Source organism: Cricetulus griseus, chromosome 8 (assembly GCF_003668045.3).
Source record: "Cricetulus griseus strain 17A/GY chromosome 8, alternate assembly CriGri-PICRH-1.0, whole genome shotgun sequence".
NCBI lineage: Eukaryota > Metazoa > Chordata > Mammalia > Rodentia > Cricetidae > Cricetulus > Cricetulus griseus.
The window spans coordinates 49125747-49149713 of NC_048601.1; the positions used below are offsets into that span (position 1 = coordinate 49125747).

Consider the following 23967-nt stretch of genomic DNA (forward strand, 5'->3'; position numbering starts at 1 on the left):
CCGCGGAGTTCGCTGCGCGCAGGGCTCGGCCCGGATGGGCGCGGGGGTGGCGTTCCCCGCAGGGCGCTGCGAAGCGGCCCGGGCAGAGCGTACCGGCTGAGTGTCGCGGCCGCCGAGCCGACTGGACCGGGAGTCCATGCACCGTTGCGGAGCCTAGCGCCGAGCGCAGCCGCGCCCGCCCGCTTGCTCGCCCGCCGGCCCGCACCTCGCAGCGCTCGCGCCCCGGCTTCGCGGCGCGCTCCAGACAAGATGGCGCGGCCGGGTCCGGGAGTGCTCGGGGCCCCGCGCCTCGCGCCTCGCCTTCTGCTCTGGCTGCCGCCGCTGCTGCTGCTGCTACTGCAATGGCCGGAGTCGGCGGGCGCCCAGGCCGGCTCGCGGGACCCCTGCGCGGCCGCCTGCACTTGCGTCGGGGACTCGGTGGACTGCAGTGGGCGCGGGCTGGCGACGCTGCCCCGGGACTTGCCCTCCTGGACGCGGAGCCTGTGAGTATCACCTTCGCTGCTCGCCCGGGCGCTGTCACTGGGACAGGGCTGCGGGTGTGCATAGCCGGGGAGGGTGCGGAGTGCACTCTGTGGGCTGGGAGACTTGTGGGTGGCCTTATGGGGGTCGCGCGTGGGGTCCCGGGGGAGAGGACTGTGTCTCTGCGGTCTGAAGGTGAGCCCGTGTGTCTCACCTTCTGGAGGAGAAGCCTAACTTGCAGTGCGTGTTCTCTTGCGGGTTCAGGACCTGGGTGTAGGGGTGATTGAGTGTGCTGCGTGGAGTCTGGAGGCCAGCGAGTGTGGGGTGTGGAGGCGAGCCACCGGTTTGTGACTTGAAGGTGAGTGAGCGCGAGGTGCGTGTGTGTGGGTGTCTGGGAGTGAAGAATGGAGGTGAGCGAATTTGTGTGCATGCGAGACTGAAGGATGGCAGAGTGTTGGAGTCTGTGTTGAGATCGGTGGGTGTAGGTTTCTTTTTTTCGTCTCCTGTAACCCAGCTCTTTGGTGTCTTGAGTTCTTCTCTCAATTTACTTCCAGTTGGTAATGAATGAAGGTGACTCTTACCTCCAATGCTTGTTCTGTTTACATTATTCATTGGTGACTGTGTGTTGCTGTCTCCTGATCACCAGAGAATCGTGGTGGCTTGACTTGGCATGGTCCAGGGCAAAAGGGACCCTGCCCTGGAGAACCCAGGAGTTGAGCTTTTAGAGTTGTTGGAGATCTCTTGAGTGCCGCTGTTCGCCCTTTTCCGCCTGGCTGGCATGTACAGGAACTGTGTTCCAGGTCCCTTCCTGTCTGTTCCCTGAGGCCCCCTTGGGCTTGATGATCCCCAGTGGTGGAGGGAGGTCCCACCCTCGAGTTTTTCCTCCATAAATGGGACAAGTTAGTTGTGGAGTAGTGCTGCTTCAGGAGCGATTGCCAGGGGCTTGACTGGCTCTAGTAGTTTGTTTCACCCCACAGAGGTGCATTTCTGTGCTGTTGGGATTGGGGCCTATCAGGAGTTAGTGGGATACTTCTTACAGGGGATTTGGCAGGAACAAAAAGACATTATTAAGTTTCTGTAAACATAGTGGAATAGAATAGCTTTGTTATACTTCTAAAAACTTAGACCTCTGTTATCAGTAATTAGCATCTCTAGAACTATTAGTACCTTCCAGAAAAGGCCTAGCTTGAGTAGTCTGCTTCTCACTTGAGCAGCTGAATGTCTTTCCTAGGACATAGAAGAGGTACAGGTTCAGTCATTTGGTGTTTTAAAAAGAGAAAATTGACGATGCAGGTTATAACCCCCCCCCCCCCCATGAACCTGTGTATTGGATTGCCATGAAAGGGAGAAGTTAGTTCCTTTCTAACAAGAAGACCCTGTGTTTTCTCAAAATGAGGCATAGAGGAAGACCAATTTACGTTGATCACTTGGGCAAGCTGTTGTGAGTCCTGAAGCTGGCTGAGACCCTTTAGCTACTGTCGCTACCATTAGGCTTTTTCTTCAGGATTTGCTTCCTCTCCGGATGGAATTCACTAGTGAAAAAGCATGGTTTAGAGTTTGAACTGAGTGGCTCTGTCAGTTACTGGGAGATGAACACACTGTTGCTCTTTGCTAGGATTTTATTTGGTAATAGTTGAGGCAGTCTGGGGACGTTGTGGTTTTTCTTTGCATACTTAAGGTAGTCTTTTAAAAAAAATTAAATAATAGAACCACGTGGGTAGAATCAGAATAACTCGAGGGCTCACCTGTTGGAAGAGTGACTTGCAAAGCCATGTGTCCATGGCATATTGAGGAAAGCTCTCAGTTTTGAAGCCATAACTTCCTGGAGAGAGGACAGAGTGTTCTTATTTGCACTTTCCTAGGTCACAAGACTCACCTTGCCTTGCCCTGTTTTGGAGCAGAATTTACTAGTCATATTTAGGCTTTTAGTTGTCTACAAGTGACAATTCACACAGCATAAATACCTTTAAAATTGCAGTTTCTTTCACTCAGTGTAATGATCAATAAATACCAGACTAGGTATTTTGAGCCTCGGGAGAGTTGACTCTGCTGAGGATGGCTTTAAAGGATTAGATTTAAGATGCAAGCAGTGTGGTTTCTGGGTTAGCATGTGGTGATACAGGTGTGTACGCACACACACAAATATTTTAAAAATGCAAGTTTGTTTTTAAAATTTCTGCTTGAAATCAGGTATGAATTGTCTTCTAACCTTCAGCTTTCTCAAAATATTCTCCCCTGCCTACCCACTCCCCATATTGAGGGTTGAACCTAAGATCTGTAGCTTGCTAGGCAAGCATGCTACCTCCAAATTGTATCTCTAGTACCAGCACTTTCATTTTAAACCATTGCTTTTATTCTGGGATTTCCATAAAGTTATCAATACCCTGGGCTATGCTTTGACAAGACAGAAGTGGAGAAAGTATCCATATGTAATATAATAAAATATCTTGTATTTTCACTGAATTCACACCCTCTAATGCTATTGTGTCTAGGAAATGCTTTGAGCTAGTTTATAAGCTTATGAAATAGGTAACTGCAGGCTGCTCAAACAGTTTCAGGCTGTGGGTTTGAGATAGCAAGGGACCTATGGCTTTATGGGACTCCTCCCACTGTTGTAAACAGGACATCTCCTTTTGGAGTTGCTCTTAGGCCCAAGCATAGAGAAACAGCTTTTCAATAGTAAATAAAAATGTAGTGTGAGTACAGGTTGGTGTTTATGGAGGGAAATAGATTCCTTTCCAGGGCTGAGGATAACTTTGAGTGGTAGAACATAACTGGGGCTCCTATCTCACTGCATAGGGTGAGACTGGCATAGTCCAATCAGAACATTCATAAATAGCACCAAACGCTGCCAAGCCTTACCCCAACCCCCAGAACCTTAGAAGAGGTCGAACTTCTTAGAACTTACGTGTTTGCTTTCCTTGAAACTATTTTTGAGAGCATGATTTCAGAAACTGTTTAAGAGGTATTAAAGAGGATTTACTTTAGACTCTTTCTTACCTGTCTACATTTTAGCAGAGAGTTTAGTTACAAAATACTGTTGGCTTTAACATTTCGAGAGGTAACTGATGGCCTAATTGGGAGTGGGAGGGTAGGCAGGCCTTAAGAGGGTAATCCTTGGGTTCTTGTTCTGTGGAGGGAAGTTAGTGGGGATTCAAAAACAAGGACATTTGGCAAAGGACACCAAATGTGGTCAGTAAGAATTTATTGATTGCTTCTCTTGTATTATGAATTTGCAGTATTAAGTTGGGTGGCTCAAATCTAGCTTTGCTGGTTTGAGCACCTAAGTGGCGATTACGATTACATTAGACAGTATACAATCTGTGCTGTCATTGTATAGTTGGAAGCAAGGAGAACCTCTTCCAGATTTTACAGCTGTGCTTCAAGGGCCAGGTGTGCAAGGTGTTGTGAATTAAAGTTCTGAAAATTATTTTCCATCTTATTTATGCAAATCAATTGAGCAAATCCTTTTAGAATCTAAACTGGGGTGTGTGTGTATGTAGACTTATATGTTTGAGTGAAATGCCCAAGCTGGTCCATAATCTCTCCATACCATTTTATTTTTTAAAAATTTTTTTTGTCTCATATCACTTTAAGAGCTCCACAAACCTTGAACTTGTTTCTATTTGGGGTTGGAGGTTGTATGGAATAGAGATGGATTTATTTATTCTTGTGGTGTATGGGATTCTGCCTGGGGCATGCTAAACAATGGTGCTTTCCCACTAAGGAGCTCTTCCACTCAACCCTATGGATCTTGAGGGTACTTGTACCTTTCAGAGTCTTCTCTGCCGTGAGCTCATGTGGAAAAAGCTCGGTAAGGATGGGCTTGAACCCAGGGCTTTGCATACTCAAAGCAAGCACTCTACCAACTGAGCCACATCCTTCGCACATTTTCCCCTTCAAGGCACTATTTTAAGACTCGCTGTGCTCATCTCTTTCTATAATTACATATGGTTACTAGATTTCACAAACTTTGGACTTCTGAGTGTATTATAGGCAGTCGTTTTTTTGGCAGCATCTTGAGAAGGCTTGGGGACAGTGCAGTGTGCTGTGATAAGAGCTGCTTTCTGTGAGATGTCCCTGTACTCCTGCTCTCCAGCCTTCTCCCTCTTTGGTTAATTATGTCGTCGCCTGGGTTCCCTGGGCCTCTTCCCTGACCAGTTGGGTCGCCCTCTGGCTGACCTTTTACACTGTCAGGCTCCATGCTCACAATGAAAGTCTCTTCCCTTCTCTGCAGAAGTGTCTCCGTGGTGCAAAGCCTTTTCAGCCTACTCCCAGGGTGGATAGAAATGTCCCAGAGCTGGCTAGGGGCTGGTGTGACTTAACACACCTGGCTCTAAAATAGGCACCTGCTGTTGCCCAGAAAAAAGGTCTGTGAGATAGGAAAACCAGATGGTGGCTGTTTAAAGCAGCCTATGGCTGTTTTAAAAGTGAGAGGGAAATCTAGAAGAGGAGCTCATTGAGTGGTTGTTCACTTTGCCATTGTAGTTGTCCTCCTTCTCTTTCCCCTCATTTGTTTAAAACATAAAAGAGATTTTTATTTACCCCATAGGTTGCAAGACTTAAGTTTCGTGAGTATGCCTAACTTTCAACTCATTTTGAATGAGCTTGGTGACATTTGCTCACTGGGACCTTCCCCTCCTCAGCAATATCAGTTTGAGACCCTGGGAGTCTTTTAGAAGTGAATGGGACATTGGGCTGTGTTAATATTCAGGGTTGTTTACAGTGGATGCTCTGTGGAGAAAGGGGTGGAGGGAAAAAATCCCAAGCAGAGGAAGGGAAATATGAAAAAAATCTCAAATAGTATCTGGCCTGAGGGAGGTTTAGGAACTATTAGTAATTAGTTTTTTACAGTTTAGGCATGAACCAGTGGGGTCCTTTAGGGATGAACCTCATTACTTCAGTTTTTTCTCTGTGCTAGTAACTGGCTGGTTATCTTCTGCTGTTTCCAGTAAAATTGCAGATTTGGTTTTATTTCCTGTGAACCTTGAAGACCAGAGGTTAAACTTTGTACAATGAAAATGGGCAGACATTTATTGATTTGGCCCAAATAGTTGTTTTTTTTAAATAATTTGTTTATTTTTATTATGTGCATCAGTGTTTTGCCTGCATGTATATCTGTGTGAGGGTGTCAGATCTTGAAGTTATAGACAGTTGTGAGCTACCATGTGGGTGCTGGGATTTGAATCCAGATTCTCTGGAAGAGCAGTCAGTGCTCTTAAACCACTGAGCCATTTCTCCAGCCCAGCCCAAATAATTGTATGTAGCAACAGAGATTAGGATTGTAGTTCAGTCTGACCAACTAATTGGTCACTTACATAACTGGTGCAGAACACCGCCATTGTTACTAAGCAAAATGAACAGGTCAAAAAGAATGCAGAACATGATTTCAGGTTTCACCAGTTAAATTGCAGACTGCTGACTGTGCCCATGCTTTCTTGGTGGGTATCCTTTTACTTACCCAAAAGTTTTATGCTCCTATGCTGTCATGTTTTGTATAATTTAGTGCTTCACATATGGCTTTAAAAAGATTTATTTTTGCCAGGCAGTGGTGGTGCACACCTTTAATCCCAGCACCGGAAGGCAGAGGCAGGCATATCTCTGTGAGTTTGAGACCAGCCTGGTCTACAAGAGCTAGTTCCAGGACAGCCTCCAAAGCCACAGAGAAACCCTGTCTTGAACTCCTCCCCCCAAAAAAGATCTATTTTCATTATTTTTAATTATGTGCGTGCCTGAGGGTCTCTGTGGGGGTATATACCCTTGAATGCAGGAGCACTTAGATGCCAGAGGTTTGGGATTCTCCCGGAGCTGGAGTTATAGGCAGCTGTGAGTTGCCTGACCTGGGGAGTAGGGACAGAATGCAGGTCTTCCAACAGTAGAAAATACTTCAGTGCTCAGCTTCCTCTCTGGTCTTTATCATCTGTCTTCTGACCCAAGCATATTATGCATAGACATCTAAAACAGAGTTACACTGTCTGCTAATAAAAGTTGTTCTAGTTTTTCAGAAGTGGCTTCTTCCTTTCCCCAGGTCTTAACACTCTTTGTTTCCCTGCCTTGATTTTTTTGCATCCTCTCTAAATGGGCATTGGATACTTGTACCCTGGTTTCTGATATTATGATGGGTGGGAATGATATGGATGGAACTGTCTTTACTTTTACTTTGCATTTACCTTGCAGGGCTAGGGGCACCTGGAACCACCCTTCACTTTGGAGTAGTGATGGAAAGATTCAGAGTTATTTTTAGGGCCCATTTCTGGTTTCTCCACTCTCCAACCCCTTGCCTGTCTCTACCAGGGGGACCATAGTATCATATCTCGTAGCTGCCGTGAGGACAGTTAAACTGTGCATGTGTGCCATTTGCTTCCTCTGTGTGGTCCAGCAATTGAAGGTTGAGGTGGCAGCACCTCAAATCTTGCATCTGTTCTCATGACCAGTCCTTCCAAGTTGCATTTCCCAGTGACAAAGGCTTTCCTGGGGAAAGTTTACCTTTCTGATATGAAGGGATCTTTTTGTGTGGGAGTATAGCATGACTCATATGCCAGGCATCCTTCTCCAGTAGCAGTTATGGTGGTACATGAAAACTGCAACAGGTAGACTTTGTGTGTCTTGGGAATCACAGATGAATGGGCAGGAAGCTGTACACAGTTGCAGTAAATTATACAATCAGCAAAAATTGTTGGGGTAGTTTAAAATCTATTCCAGTTGTATAAATATTGCCTGTTTAGCATTATTCTTTTGGGAAGATATATGGGGAAAAGTATGAAAGTGAGAAATCCTTAAACCAATCATTTTATCCTCTTATTTCTCAAGGTTTCATTGAAATTGAGCCCTACCCAAACGCAGGTAGCTGAGTAGCTTGGAAGAATGCAGGTGTGCTCTTTCAGATGAGATTAGGTTACAGTCCTTAGGGCGGGCTCATCCTGGTTGCATACCCACCTCCTTTTGGAAAGACTTGAAGGAGAGGAGGTGGGAGGGGGGGATAGTTATTGGCTGAAGGCAGATAACAACTTTCATTTGTTTTGGTCTGTTTACAGTGGTATGTTAACTTGTAGGGGCACAGACAGTGAACACAGGGCCATCTGAGGAACCTGGCAAGGATGCACCTTGAAAAGCCGTTTGCTTCTGGTGCACCTGTCCATGAGTCTTTCCCCTTGTGAATGGCCATGATTCATAGCCTTGCCCACATGAACGGCTGCAATTGTTTGCACCCTTATTACTATTTAATCTAACCTAACCGGTAAGGCCCATTGTGCTAACAACCAATCCGTTCATCTCCATGAGGCCGGATTCATCACTGCTTCCTTGTGAACCAGGATGCCTGTTCCAATCACCGCTCCTTGAGTTTGTTTTGGCAAAAGACAAAGGGTGGTCAGTCTTCAAGTCATTGAGATGCATAGGTCTCTCACCTTTTATGACCAGCAGGATTTGGAAATGAATGAATGAGTACCACTTCTCCCACAAGCAGCCCCCTCCCATTATTTTAAAAGCTGGTTTAAAAACAGCAACCCTCCTTAAAATTTGCCTTCTGTAGCTTCTTTGTGCAACAGTGAGGAGTGGCTCTCTCCTGCCTGTCCTTTGACCTTTCTGCTAATTTATAATTTGTTGTTCAAACAATTCATTGCTCATCTTAGCAGAGCACACATTGCACTGTTAAGTTCTTTGTTCTGGATTACCTATTTGATGATGGCTGTTAGGGAACATTAGGACTGAGTGTCTGGACTGCATGAGCATCTAGGTAGCTCCCAGCCTGTCCTGTGGTTCCAGTGCTCTGCATTTGAGAGCCCTTTCGTCTGAAGCCTTTGCACCGTGGATTGGATAACAAGAAAAGGCAGTGAAAACTCAGCTGACTGGGACAAAGCCTGTTGCCAAGAGAATTTTTGTTCTTATGAGATGATTAGAAAGATTGGCCTCAAAACCAATTCTGAGTTAAGGAAATGTTTGCCATGGAACTGGATACTTAAATTAAACTCTGTTAATGTAGGGTGTTTTCTTCTTAACATTATTTTATGGAGAGACGAGTGGACAGCTTATTATTAATGCCACGAATTCTGGAACTGTCAGTCAGTTTCAATAATTACCAGCTCATGGTCTGTCTTATAGGTCCCATACCCTGATATCCTCTCCCTTTCTACACTTTTTTAAAGAAGCAAATCCAAAACATGCCATTTCATCTGTAAATGGGTAGGATTTTCACTTAACAGCTTTTGGAGGGCGTATCATTCACATGGTAACTATTCACTAGAAGATGACTTTTAAAAAATATGTAAATGAACAAGTTTTGAAAAATATGAATCAAAATTTCAAAGGGAATTTTGACAAATATGTATTTACATAATGTTTGTTAAGCACATGTTTCATGCACTTTCTTATGTTCTCAGATTACATGTTATTTGTTTCCATACCTTTGCTTTTGTGGGGAATGTTTAAAAAGTTCTTGTGTTGGAGCAGCTTTGCTAGTTTTCTTCTTTCTCCATAGATCCCTTAATTGGGAGGTTTCTTCCAAGCTATTAATTGTAGATTAGAATCTATTAGTGAACAAATATGATTAAATTGGGTCATTTAAAAGCGGTATTTCAGATACTAATATTATTTAGTGTAGAGATAATTAGCCATTGGTTGTAGCTAGGTCTTGAATCTGAATTGAGTTAACTCTTGTTTACTTTTCAGGGCCTGACCCTCCAGCTGTGTCTACTTGAGTCTGCTTTAAATAGTTAGAAGCGCCCTATAAGAAAATCCCCCCAAAGCTCAGAGCCAGCTTCCTGGAACCCTCTGGGTTCCTTTTTAGCTTCACACAGATTAGAAAAATGCTTCCTCCTCATGGCTACTGAGTGGTTTGCGTTACAGAAGTTCGTGGCTCTGTTTCTCTATTGTCTGTCAGTTGGTTGGAGGGATTCCTTTAAAATAAATCTTTGATTTTAATATTCTGTCTGTGGAGATCTAATTTTAGGTAAATTATAGAGCGTTTAGTGGTTTAAAAACCCACCCAGCATGTCATTTTAAGTCCACAGATTTTGTTGAGCATAATTAAACTGCTGTCATATTTGATTAGAATACCATTTGCAGCGGATCCTCTGTTTATAAAAACATACACCGAAGAGCTTGAGAGCAACTTATAGGCAAGTGTGAGGGTCTGACTTTGAGTTTATGTTCTGTTAGGAGAAAATGCTCTCTTGTCTCCTTTCTGACAAGGTATTTTGGTTCAGTCTCGTGCTCACACACTGATTTTTCACTTTATTTTTTACTAAAATAATTTCATGTGTGTCTGTGATTTCCTTTCTCCACCTGGGACAGTGTGAGTTTCTGGCACATGAGCGCCTAGTGTTTGCAAAACTTTATAAACAGCCAGAAGAGCCCGTAGCTTCCAGGAAGTGGGTTGTTGATGCAACCAAGTGATGGATGCTGAAGCCACTACTCAAGTAGGGAGGGATTGTCCCCTCCTCTGCAGGAGAGGAGAGCCAGAAACCAAGTGAAAACAAGTATTTTCTAGCTGCCAGGGCCGCCTCACTCCCAGTTCACTGTTTTCTCAGATCTAGTGTCTATGTCTTGTCCACAGGTAATTTTTTTCTCATGAATGAGGCTCTGCTTTGCTCAAGAGAAAAATTGGGAATTCTAATATGATTTTTACTCTTGAACTAGTTTTTGTATAAGTGTTTTTGTGTGTTCATGTGTTTGTATGCCGTGTGTGTGTGTGTGTGTGTGTGTGTGTGTGTGTGTGTGTGTGTGTGTGTGTCTCCATGGAGTCCGGAACAGTGAGCCAGATTCCTTGGAGCTGGTGTCTGTGGGCACTGGGATTCAGAGTCCCGTCCTCATGACTGAGCAGCAAGTGCTCTTAATCACTGAGCCCTCTGTCCAGTCCCTGAGGGGTTTTGTACATTCTTTCATAAGTCTGTTTGAAATATTTAGGAATGATTTAATTATGTTCAGTTTGGATAGCCCCAAAATAAAAATTATTTCACCTCAAGTATTAATGACTTGGAGTCTGTAGAACTTGGTTGCATATTCTTAAATTTTCTTGCCTTTTGCTTTGCTTGTTTACTCTCTAGACAAGGTCTCCACTCTAGCCCAGGCTGGTCTTGAATTCATGCCTCAGTCTCTTGAGTGCTAGGGTCACAGGCACATGCCACCATACCTGCCTCTTTATTTGCCTAATCAAACAGACAGACAAAATAAACTGTGAAGCTCTTAATAAGTTGAAGATATAAATTTGCAGCTTCCCTAGCTTTCTTTGGGCAGAGGGGAACAGGAGGCAAGGCTGAGTCCCCTTCTTGGAAACACGTGGTACTTAGTATATATTTCTGCTGGAGAGGAGCCTTGAGCTTTAGAAACTTCTCAAAGAAGTTCTTGACTAAACAACAGGGAGGAAAACTATTGACCTTGAAGGAAAAGTGATTTTTTTTCTTCTAAAACTGTGGAGAATAAGAATGTGGCAGAATGGAAACTAGCTTGTGGCTGAGTCTCAGGAGCCCTGGGGTTTTTGTCCTGGCTGTGATGTGGATGGGTGATGTGACCTTGGGCTGCTTCCCTCCTTTCCCTTCTGTAAGGATGTAAGACCTCATTTTCAGATTCTAGCTAGTAGATGCAAAGGGGGGAGTGAACTTATTCATTGGATTTGCTGGTAAGAGAGTAAACGGGTCTGTGTACAGGATGCTTACTTGAAAGAAGTCTAGGGGATCTGCAGATGGGTACCCAGAGCAGCCAAAGGAGAAATGGAACGATAGGAGTGGGGCTCAGTGAGGGGCCCTTCAGTGAGGCTTTGCTGTTATTAAGAAGAAAGAAGCAAATACTGCATCTAAAAGCACAGGTGAAACTTTCCTAATCTGCAAGTCCAAAATGCTTCAGAATCTGACAGTTTTTGAGTGCTAACATGATACCACAAGTGGAAAATTCCATACTGGGAAGGATCTTGGTTTTCATGTACAAAAGTATTAAAATTAGTGTATAAACTTGCTTTGAGGCTATGTGTATAAGGCATATATGAGTCATAAATGAATTCATGTTTAGACTTGGGTACCAACCTTATATAAATAATCCAGAAATTAAAAAAAAATCTGAGATCTGGAAAACTGTGGCCCCATGCATTTCTGTTAAAGGATTCTTAGTTTTCTTTTCCCACCCTGGGGCCAAAGAAAATTATGGAAGCTGCAAACTTGATTATTTTGACTTAGCTTTTTAGGAACATAGGTTTCTAGAAAACTCACAATCACTTTAATAGGGCTTTCTTAGGGCTGTTGCTGGCCGTAGTTGCTCAGTGAAGTTGTCCCTAAGACTGGTATTCTTTCCGCTCCAAGGGCCCAGTGTGCACACTCAGTAGCAACAGCTGCAGAGAAGGACACACCCACAGCTCTGTCCTTTGGAGCAAGTTTGCCTTTGGTTCTATTCAGGGACATGGCTGATTTCTGAGTATCTTTAAGCCATTTTCCCAGGGAGCTTTTCAGTGTGCCTTTCAGTATGGAAACTCAGCAGCCTAACTTTTGTGCAGCTCAATGACTTCTTTCTCCAAATTTTGAAGTCTTCCTCTCCTTTTAAAAATTATTTTGTTTATTTAATGTATTGTTCAATGGGCACCAAATTTACCCAGGTGTGAGTTTCTTTTTGATTGAATATTGTTTTTGTAAAAATCTTGATTCCTACCAAATAGAGTAGTTCCTAAGAGATTATATTTATCATGTAGAACCTAGTAGCTTTTGTTTTCTGTGTTCTTTATTTTAAAAAGTTATTTGTGTTTATTTGTGGGTGTGTTGGGGGGGGCAGGGAAGTCCGGAGGTTGATGTTGGGTGTCTTTCCTGTATTGCTCCCTGCTTTAGTTTGAAATGGTGTGTCACTGAAACTGAAGCTCTTCCTTTTTGCTAGCTTGGGTTGACAAAGGTTTCAGAAACTGGTGCCACCATTCCCTTGGTGCTGAGGTTACAGGTACATGATACCTCATCCAACTAATTATATGGGTGGTGGGGTCTTTGTGTTTGCACAGCATGCATTTTACCAACTAAGCTATTTCCCCAGCCGACCCATTTTCTGTGTTCTTCATGGCCACCTTCCTTCACATGGAATTTGTTGTTGTCTTCGCTGGAGATTCTTGGACCTTTCCGTTTTCACGAAATGGGGCCTTAGGATGTTTTTCTGTTCCTTTCTTTAGAGCATGCTTTTGGAAGTTGGAGTCTTGTTTGGGGCTACAACCCAAATGGAATGAAATTGGAGGCATCATTAGTGGTGTTTGGAACCGCTTGACAGAAGTTTAGCAGGAATTAGAGACTACATTAGGACTGAATAGTCCAAAAAGCTACTTTAAAAAAAATTTTGCCTGGCATGGTGATACACACCTTTAGTCCATTCCAGCACTGGGGAGGCAGAAGCAGTGGATCTCTGTGAGTTTGAGACCAGCCTGGTCTACAGAGCCAGTTCCAGGACAGCCAGGGCTACACAGAGAAACATGGTCTTGGGATGGAGGGCTGGAGCAACAACAACCGTAACAAAAATTTTCTTATTAAGAGCTGAGACGATGGCTCCATTATTAACGTACTGCCTTGCAGACATGAGAACCCCAGTTCTACCCCCAGAATGCATGGAATAAAATCCAAGGCAGACGACTTGAAATCCCAGTGCTGGGAAGGTGCAGACTGGGTTACCAGCTTCGTCCACTTAGTGGGTACCAGACCAGGGAGAGAGTCTCTCCTGTCTCAAAAAGAAAAAGTCATGTGGTACCTAATGACACCATGAGGCTGTCCTCTGACCTCTCCATGTACTTGTGCACCCCCGCCCCTCCATACACACATGTGCGGCCTTACATCTGAAGCCTCAGCACTGGGGAAGTGGAGGTGGAAGAATCGGGAATTCAAGGCCAACACATAGTATAGGCTGAAATCCAGGCCAGTCTGGACTAGATTGTCCTTGTGAAAACAAACAAAAAACAAAACAAACAACAACAAAAAATCCAAAGGTAACCCTTTTTTGTTGTGTTAAGATCAAAATATAGGCAAAATGATTTCCCACCCTTCCATGAGTTTCATATATACAGTGTCATTTTCTGTCACTCCCAAGACTTCGGTGACTTTACGTTTATATCTAATCTTCTCCCAGAGGATTCTCAGTCTGATGAGGTGACTTTTTACCTCACTTAGTCTTGAAAGTCATAGGAACTGTACCTAGAAATCACCAGACACGATTTGTTTGTCACCTCTGGACTTTTCTTTTTGGTGGTTGTTGTTGTGTTCTTTCTGGGCCGAAAGGATCCTGTGGTTCCTTGGTCCTCCAAGGGCTTCAGGGGTTTCACTTCTAGGTGTGAGGGTCTCAGGTGAGCCTGTGTAGAGGACTGGAGGGAAGTGGTTTGGGGATTAACCGTGAGTGAGGCACTGCTGTGTGGGTTTCCCTCATAAGCTAGTGAGGTAAAGGGGTAACTGCAGCCTTCCTCAGGGAGCAGCGCCGTGCACTGTGGAGTCAGAACTTGTTCATCTGCCTATATGTGTGTGAGAGAATCTTAGGAGAGAATCTCTGACATAAAGCAAAAACTACGGAGAGTCCTCCTTTTCCTCCTCCTCCTCCTCATTTGCTACTTTCTGCCTGAGAACCACTTCAAAGAATCAGATGTGTTGGTGCCTCAAGCTGTGCAGTTTTTGTTAAAGAATTTGGAAATATAATTGAAAACAAACTGTTGTGCAGAGCAGATTTAGGCAAGTTCTAGCTTTGAGAGGAGGGAATTCCAAGTTCTTCCTCTATTTGGAGCTGATGTCTCAGAACACTTGTTCTGTAGATGAATCATCAGTGAACTCTACATCTGGGAGTTATATATTGGGAAACAGCATTCTTTTTAAATGTAGAAGAAGCATAAAAGCTTAAAGTTACAGTGCAGTTGGAAAATTGTAGTCAGAGTTTAAAAAAAACTAACACTGAGGTGAAAACAGCAGAGTGATTGGCCATGAGATTGTGATACTTAAAATGGAATGTACGTATCCGGAAGCAGGGCCACAGCCAACTTACTTATTAGACTCCTGTCCTTTGTTTTTAAGTCAGATAACATTTACAAAATGTCATAAACACCAGCTATTCAGAATCACTAGCTACTGCAAATGTGACTTTGGAGTTTGTGTGACCTAAGCCTTCGTCTTGAACTCCTTAAATCAGTGGAGCTTCTGCTTACGAGTGAAGGCCCTAGAGCATGTCCGTGGTCCGTGATTGGAGAATGTGAGCTCCTTCACGTCACAGGTTGTGGTTATGGGGTGGGAGATGAAGCCACTGTGTGGTTTCATTGAGAGCAGCATCTCTGGAACCTGGCTGCCTATCTGAGTGACTTTTGTGAATTCTCTTGGTTTCTCTCTGCTTCAGGTTCTTCAGGTAAAATGAGGATGACTGAAATGTCTACCTGATTGAGCTTGTTTAAGGACAAAAAATAACAGTGCCTAACACATTGTTGGAGCAGGTAGAATATTAGTAGCTTGTGTTTTTTATATCAGGATACATGTGTTAACTAATTTGATCATCATCCTGTTGAAATACATAATGTATGTTTTATACACCAGGTCTAGGGCTGGTAAAGGACTGGTCTGGGCCTAGCAGTTGCTAGAGTTAGAAGTCTAGTCTGTATGCACATGATCATAGCAGGAAGAATACTCTAAGACCAGGCCTGGCCCTTTGTGCTTTCCTTTCAAGTCTGAGTTCCCTGAGGCCAATCACTGGCTCCTCAGCTTTTGAGTGGCTTGAGTACCCAGCACAGTTTTGGCGTACAGTTGGTACTCTATTAATGGTGTCTGAAATGTGATTTTGAAGCACAGGCTTCTTCCTGGGCTGGCTTGTGCTTTGCTTCTTTGGTGAGAAGGGTGGTAGCATACACATATGCCTTGCCATCTGTTGTTTATTGTTTCTGTTAGGTTGTGGTTTGTGTTCCTGTTGCATGTTTCTTTGGTTTCTGGAGCAACTGCGAATATTATATGCTTGGGGATCAAAAAAAGTAAACTATTTATAAACAGTAAAGTATCCTTGGGTTTGGAAAGTGTTTTTCTCAAATGCGTGTGTATTTGGTGGCTTTATTATAATCTCACTGATGTATCATTAGACAGTTTGCAGATTGAGGCTCATCTAAAAGATGGGCAGGTCAGTATCCAGCCTTGTGTAACCAGCACACAAACAGCCTTGGTGATAAGGCCCTGGTGTTAACGCTGACCCGATCGGTGTATTTTTAACTCAAGAACATATAAACAGTTTAGCCTGCTGATGGAGTTTATACTTGCCTGAAATCCTTGGCATGCCTTGGGCTGGGTGTGCTGGGGATACATGTGGTCTTAGGAGAATGCTGTGACCACCAATGACCTATGGCCCCCCAGCCTTCAGTTTAGAAAAAGGAATGCAGAATTGGAAGGAATGAAGGGAGATGCTGGCTGCTGATTCGTATGGCACATTTTACATTGAACTTTAAAAGTACTTATTCTGTTTGTCGTGTAGTCTTGAGGCAGGAGCAGAGAGCTACTGACTCCTATCTGATTTGTCCCTGCCTTTCCCCACCCCTCTCGAGCCACAAGGGGTCTTTGCAGAGTCACAGGTTAGAATCGACTTTCTGCTGCAGGCTGTCCACTCACTCTTGAAGGGTCATAGTGTCTTCCTACCTGGTTCCATCTGCCCAAGCTACCATGCCCAGGCTTTTTCTAGTTTCTGTACTGCCAGCTTGTCTTGTGTATGTCTGGAAGAAGGTTCTTTTGTCTTGGAGGCTCTTGTCTCTCCTTAAATGTTTCTTCCCCTGGAAGCTATTGTTTGCATTCCATTTCACTCAGATTCCCATCTGGAAGACCCTGCTGTACTTCATATAGGCCCTTCAGGGCGCTAATTTGGTTGATAGCTGGCCCCCTAAGCTGCGTGGCAGCAAAGACTGGCTTTCTTTCTAATGCTTCATTGTTTTCACATGTCTGGAACATATAAAATGTCCAGGCAGTACAGATACATATGTAGACAAGGGAAGGTTCCTCCTTCCCTCTGGTAGGGTCTTAGATAGCCCAGGCTGGCTTCAAATGTGCTAAATAGTAGAGAATGACCTTGAACTTCTTCTAGCTCCCAGGTGCTGCTATTGCACGTCTGTGCCACCTCACCTGCTTTATTCAAGGAGAGGAAGTGGTCCCAGGTCTTCATGCATGTTAGATAGTTAGTCTACTGATTGAGCCAGATTGTGGCCCTTGGTATTCTATTTTTCTAAGTTCAGTAGAGATAACCAGACAGAGCTCAGACTTCCCAGGGCTCATGTATCTCTCCATTTCTTACTGACTTATGTGTTTGGTAGTTCCCTTCATCTTCTACCAAGTGTACATGCTGAAAATTTAGAACAGGAAGGTTTTAACCTTAAAACTGGAATTTAAAAGATGATGGACAGTGGGAGCACTGCATGGGACCTGTCTCTCACATGGGGGTCCCTGGGCTGTACTTCCTTGCTGGAGTCTTCCCCATGGCTGTCCTTGGCGGGTGGGCCAGACTGTATGCACACTTATCTTCTGACTTGTGCTTGACCAGGGCACTCACGGTGTAGTTCTGAACTGTTGACATGGTCTCTCAGCTGCTCTTTTGCCAGAGCTGCCTGGTGGAGACTGTTTTGGGGAGGGTTGCTTCTCACTTAGACTAAGGCTGTCTAGACACCCTTCCCCTTGTGGTTATTCTGCTCAGTTTATGCTGAGCCCTCGCCAGGCAGCTGGTTTTGGTTGCCTGAGCTCTTGGTTACTCTGCTAAGACCTCCCCTGACAGAAAGCATGACTAGGCCAAGGTCGTTTTTCTTCCTCTGCTCTTGGCAGAGGGAAGGATTTATCTCCTTGACTGGATCGAGTACTTACAATATTCAGGGCAGGTTACTGTACCCTCAGGGGACAAAGCCAAAGTAGCAACACAGATTTGTAGGGACATATACAACAGGAGGCTCTGGTCCCGTGGACTGTAAATATGATCCTTTCTGTGTGGCCCTCAGGTGTGACACTTTAGCCCCTGCTCCATCCTTGAATACATAGGCCCTCTCCTAATGGCATAGGAGTCATTGCTGGCTTGGCTCAAGGTGGGTCCTCACCAGACAGTTAGTTTCACAGAGATGCTGCTAACAGAGGGCATTTGGGAAGCGGGGTCTGCCGTGAGCTCAGCCTTATGTATATTTATTGTCTTTTTTATTTTTGAAATTAAAATAATTACATAGTTTTTCTTCTTCCCTTTCCTCCCTCCAACCCTTCCCATGCACCATTCCCTCCCTTGCTCTCTCAAATTCATGGTCTGCATTGTGTGTGTGTGTGTGTGTGTTCCTAAGTATATGAATAAAACCTGTTCAGTCCATAAACTATTACTTGTGTGTATATAATTTCAGGGCTGTCCACTTGGTATTGGATAATCAACAATTTCAACATATGTTTTAAAGACTCAGTATTAGGAATATTTCCTCTATGGTTAGACTTCATAAAAAGTATGGTTTGAATCATAATTAAACTTTCCCTGATATTGAGCCTTTAAGCTTTTCAAAATCCTGACTGTTGTTGGGTACCCTTTTGTGCATAATTGTTATATACTTCTTAGTTCCCTAGTCTGAGTTACCAAGTATAGGTTGCTCTTGATAGGAAAATTCTGAAAACTTTTGCTACAACTTCCCCCAAGAAAGTGGCTCCCAACCTGCAGGGAAGCTTGGGAAGTTTGTGCTTGCTTTTCTCACACTCTCCCGTTCCCAGATGCCACTTTGTATTCTGTTACTATGTACTAGAAAACCACCTTGCAATCTCTTCATATTCATTTCTTTGGATGGTGAGGCTGAAAACTTTTCACTGGTCACAGATACTCCTTTTTAAAGTTTCTTTTTTTTCTTATGTTCAATCCAGTAATTACCTCGGAGTCCTTAACTGTGGACTTGAGACTTGAGCACTGTTGAACTCTCTAGAGCTGGTGTTTCTGAGACAGGGCAGGTCTAGTTCTAAAGAAAGCTGTGTTCCTGGTGGCCATGGCATAGTTTTGGCCCTTAAACACCAGAGCATGCATGCATGCATGCATGCATGCATGTATGCCTGCCTGCCTGCCTGCCTGCCTGCCTGCCTGCCTGCCTGCTGCTGCCTCCTGCCTTCCTTCCTTCCTTCCTTCCTTCCTTCCTTCCTTCCTTCCCTTCCTTCCTCTTTGTTCTTCCTTCCTCCCTTTCCTTCCTTTCTCTCTTTCCTTCCTTCCCTCTCCCTCCTTTCTTCCTCTTCCCTCCTTCCTCCCTCCCTCCTCCCTCCCTCCCTCCCTCCCTTTTTTAGACCTGCATTGCTCTTGTGTTCCACAGAGGGATACTGCAGTGGTTCTGTGGGTCCCAGGCTGCTGTGGCCCCCATGGAGCCAGCTCAGCCCACTCAACCTCGGTACCCGGTCTGTGGCCAGTGTGCATGGTACCTACAGCTGGTAGGAATCAGAGCAGATTAGCGTGGCCGAGAACCCTTCAGGAACAGCTTCCAGCAAATGGAAATTATTTTAAAACAAATTGATGTGGTTTTTCTGTCAAACCTACTTGGAACATAAACAGGCTTGGACCATAAGCTGCCCCCCCTTCAGACAAGCCTGTGTTTAGAATGTGGCTTTCAGCAAAGTAAACATGGTCTCTAAAGTGAGTTGTCATTGTGTCTGATTTGAAAAGTAAAAGTAGCAGAATGGAGCAACACTGGCAGACAGTTCTAACACTGTGCGTAAGAATCACTCATCCATTTGTCTTCCTGACACAAAGATACCACTTCCTGTAAAGGTTTTTGGAGTGAGGAGTCATTTGGTATTACAAAGATTAAGGGGAAAGAAACACCATGGCATTTCTATGGCGAGATAACTTTTTATTTTGCCCCTTTGCCATGTGCGACTATCAAAAACATCTTGTGAAATACTTAACCCTTGTGTGTTTGTGAGTACATACCCTGCACCTTTCCCAGTCTGTGTGTCTTTGAATTCTCTGCCAGGCTCAAGGTAGTTCCCCCAATCTTGGAACAGTGTCTTATTAAATTGGCCACAGTCTCCCTAAAAGGTGAAACAATGCTTTTAATGTTCTGATTATGTATTAATGAATAACTAGGCCAAGGGGCACTTGCCAATAAGGTTAGAGAGAGAAGGCCACCAATATCAGAGTGAACTTTGCACTCTGGGAGTGTGAATGATCTTGGGTGAAAGTAGTTTATTGCACAAGGGGAGCAAGTAGAATCTCTTTGATGTTGGCTAGCATCCTGGCCCCATTAGACTCTGGGGCTTCCCAGTTAGCTACATCTCTGCTGGCTGTGGTGGTGCTGGAGTCTGGTACCCAGGGTGTCCAGGAGCTTACTCTTGACTAAGAAGGGTCAGATACTGTGCAAAGGGACTCACTGGCCATTCACATAGAGACTCTTCAGTCAACTTCAGTAAAGGGCTAGCCGGACTCCAGAACCAGACAGCTGCAGCTCCCAAGTTTCCCTCTGGAGGGAGTTTTCGAGAAACAGCATTCTACTATTCTAAAACCTCCTGCCCCAACCACAGAAAGAGGTTAGATCCTAATCTTAATATGACTAATTTATTTTCTCCCCAATGAACTGACATTTCCTCTTGCCTTCTGGCTTCTTTTTTAATTTTTGAATGGCTGACCATTGGGAACCCTGCTTTCCATTGCCTTATTAAAAAATTACTTATAAGAAGAAAGGAAGAAAGGAAGGAAGGAAGGAAGGAAGAAGGAAAGAAAGAAAAGAAAAGCAAGCTCTTTCAAAAACTGGAGACGGTGGGAGGGAGGATCAATTCCAGCTCAGATTTTATGCCTCAAGGATTGATTGAGCCTGGGAGTGAGTGTCCTTTGAGAAGCAGAAAAGAGGTAATTTGGTGTAAGAGGGCTGTGGTGGTATCATGGTTTTACCATCATGAGTGTGGGTACTTTGGCCTCTCCTGTGCCTTCCAGTTTGAGAGGAAAAGGTTCTTTGTACATTTTTTTGTGATATTGAAGTGAGGTAGCATTTTTACTCTGGAATTTTGAGTCCTGAGGTAGTGGAGCTTTTCCTCCCTCCCCTCCCCTCCCCTGCCCTCCCCTCCCCTCCCCTGCTCTCATTCTTTTGTTTAAAATAGAGCCTCACTATATAGCCCTCCCTGGTCCTGTGAACTGAACAGAGACCCACCTGCTTCTGCTTCCTGAGTGCTGGGATTAAAGGCGTGCACAACTACACCCATCAACTTTTTCCTTTGTAGTTAACAGCTTAATCGAGATAGAGTTTGAGTACCAAAGTTGAGATTCTGAGTTTTTAGTATGTCTAGCATCATGCAGCTGTCACCACTAATTTTGGGACATCTTATTTTCATATTTTATATTTAATATTTTGAAATTTATATTTTATATTTGTGCTGGAGCACAAACCTCATGCTTGTTGGTGCTTCCACCACCCCATTCCTTCCTCATCTTCTGGGAATATCTGTTATCTGTGCTGATTTGCCTGTTTTGAACTTTTGGTGTAACTGGAAACATACAGTACCTGGCCTGTCATGCATGCCATCTTCCTTTGCTTAGCCTAATATTTTCAAAGTTCTTACATGTGTGCATATTATTCCTTCTTTGTCCTCATATATGGGTGCTCATAGAGGACAGAAGACAGCCTCAGCTCCCCTGGTGCTGTCAGAGCAGCAGATGCTCTCTCTTAACCCCTGATCTGTCTGTCCATCCCCCCCCACTCCCAAACACTGAATAATATTCAGTTGTTTGGATATAACACATACTGTTTATTCATTTGTTAGCCAGACATTTGGGTTTTCCCCACCTTTTGGCTAGTAAGAATATTGCAGTTATGAACTTTCCCTCTCAGACAAGGTCTTGTTCTATAACTTTGCTCTGCTTTCTGGACGCTGGGATGTAGGCATACACCACAAAACCTGGTATGACTGTTGACATGTAAGTTTTTGTGTAAGGGTTTATATTTCTTGAATATGTACATGCAAAATTGCCAGGGCATTATGGTAAGTACATATTGATGGTGGGGGGGGCAGGGGATTGCTAGGCTATTTATGAAGTGTGTATTATCTTAAAAATAGATAAGTAGTGCGATTTTAGGTAAGGTTTGGGTTGTTCCCCAGGTAGGGATGTTCTTCTAAGGTTTGTTGTCCTCAGGCTTTTAGAACTTTTGGGGTCCTACAGATGCTCATTAATTCATTAAGGTAATATTCTCTACAACCCATGGTGAGCTGGAAACACCAAGTTAAAAATGTATTTGCCACTGGTAACTTGTAGCTTAGCAATACAATGAGTGGTTATGTTGGTTGCTGGGAGCTGGGGCTTGTTTGCTTCTAGAGTAAAGATCAGACTACACATCACTACTAGCCTGGGAAAAGATCACATTCAAAATTCCAAGTGTGGCTCGTGCCGAATGTGTCTGACAGTTGAGCCATCACAAAATTCAAGAAAAGTAGCTGTTGGTGCTTAGTGACTTGCCCCTTGTTTGTAATCCCAAGAGAAGCAGTGAATGTGGCAGCAAATGGCAGTGGTTACTGTGGGGACTCTAGGTCCAGCTTGGTTATCAGCACCTGCGTAGGTTACCAGAACAGACTGGGAGGACTCGCTTTCTTGCTGCCTGCTGAAGTTTGCTGTGCGTCTGCACCCATCTCTGGCCTGACCATTACCTCCGCTTTGGGGCAAGCCTGCTTTGCCAACTGAGTGTAGCAGCTATAAATTTAGACAGAAATGTAGTATGGAGGCTGTCCAAAGGTAGGCAGGGTAATTGTTCTGGACAGGTTTATAATAGAGAGGTGTGAAGTGCTTGGTGGAGACCGGAAGCTGGGGGAGGGACTGAAGATTGAACTTGAGCAGTTTCAGGGTGATGGACTGACAGGTAATTGAAAACTAAGGTTCTGGTGGCTTTTATTTGGATAGGCAGCACGGCTTTCAATGGTTTCTTTTAAAGCAAGAAAGCAGAGAAAAATCAGCTCGCTGAGTTACTCAGGAGGTTGGTTTTGGATCTTTTCAAGCAATGTAGAACCTTGGGTAGGCAATGACATTCTCTGGTCTTTGCTTTTGTTTTCCCATTTAGAACTGAGTGGGAAGACGTGGTGGGGGCCTGGAAACCCTCGTGGTGGCAGTAAGCTTTTTAGGTTCACTTTGGAAGTACTGATAGCCCGGCTCTTAGCACCTCATTTTGTGAGGCTAGTCAGTGGGTGTGCCTCTGAAAGCAAGACAGGAGTTACATAGTAGATGTTTGAGTAGCCAGTAGGCTTAAAAAAAATTATCAACAAAATATAACAACAAAAATTTTCTTAATAGACCCTGGACTCAGAATTATGGTGTTGTGGGCTGGAACCTGCTTTTTCAAAAGCTTTAGGACATTGCTTTGGATTCTTAGTGTGAGAGTAAGTGTGCACGCCTGAGCTCAGCTGACACATGATCAGTTGCTCAATTTATCCTCAACAAGCTGTGCACGACCCTTGGCTTTTCTGATGTATTCTGTTACTGAAAACACTGTCTGTTCCTGTCTTAGTTTATTAAAACCCAAATCAAGAGCTAGACTCACTTTTTATCCTTTTCAAACTCCCAGCAACAACTTGCAGAAAGTCCTTTCAAAAGCGAGACATAAAAGGTGTGTGGGGAGAGCTGGGCAGAGTGCTGGGAGGCAGAGGCAGAGGCAGGCTGATCTCTGTGAGTTTGGGGCCAGCCTGTTCTACAGAGTGAGTTACAGGACAGCCAGGGCTGTTACACAGAGAAGGCCTGCCTTGAAAACCCAAAAACTGAAACAAAACCCCAAACAATGAAAAGGTGTGCAGGGAGTGGAGGCGAGTTTTCCCTGAAGTGCAGCGGTTCTCAGTCTGTGGGTCACAACTCCTTTGGGGGTTGAATGACCCTTCATAACAGATATTTACATTACAATTCATAACAGTAATAAAATTACAGTTATGAAGTAGCAACAAAAGTAATTTTATGGTTGGGGATCACAACGTTAGGAACTGTATTAAAGGGTCACAGCATGGAAGTCTGAGAACCACTAATCGAGGTGTGTGGCAGTTAGCAGTTAATCTCCATAACAAGGCTTAGGTGGACCTTTATGTTGCCTTGCAACTGGGATGGATTCATAAACCCACACAGCGCAGCCAACTCAGATCTCCAGTTTAATTTCCTTTGGTGGAAATAACAGCCAGCAGCTGTTTGGTAATCTCCTCGTCTTCAACATGGTGAAGACACTCAAGTAGTGGTCAGAGAAGGCATCATTTGTATGCAACTTTAGGTTTCATGTCCTGCCTGTGACATTCCTTTGAAAAATGAGGGAGAGTGATTTTAAGTGAGACTGAGGAAAGAGAGTCACAGAGGGTTAGGGTGTGAGGAAAAGGGGATAGGATGACAAGGTGCAGAGGCGTGTCACCCCTGTGATAAGAAAGGGCCTCTAAGGTCCAGGCAGCTCATCTCTTGAATGGTGGTTATTCTAGTCACACCCTTCCCTCCATTGTGCCCTGGTACCTTTGGGGATTGTCACTTTGGAAGGTCCAGATTAGAAACAGGAAAGCAAGATTACAGTAATGTCTCAACAGCAAGTACCACCCTTGTGGTGTATTATTACATTATCGTAGTTGTCTACCTGTT

At 44.2% G+C, this 23967-nt stretch overlaps 1 protein-coding gene across 2 annotated transcripts in view; it reads left to right on the forward strand.

The window, feature by feature from the left end:
* The first annotated feature begins 204 nt into the window (after positions 1-204).
* Positions 205-23967, forward strand: part of Lrig1 (leucine rich repeats and immunoglobulin like domains 1) — a 102232-nt gene continuing 78469 nt past the window's right edge. For both annotated transcript variants that reach the window (XM_027428925.2, XM_027428927.2), the window contains exon 1: positions 205-482. In XM_027428925.2, coding sequence (XP_027284726.1) covers positions 250-482 — 233 coding nt within the window. In that variant the 5' untranslated portion in view covers positions 205-249. The remainder of the gene's footprint in view (positions 483-23967) is intronic.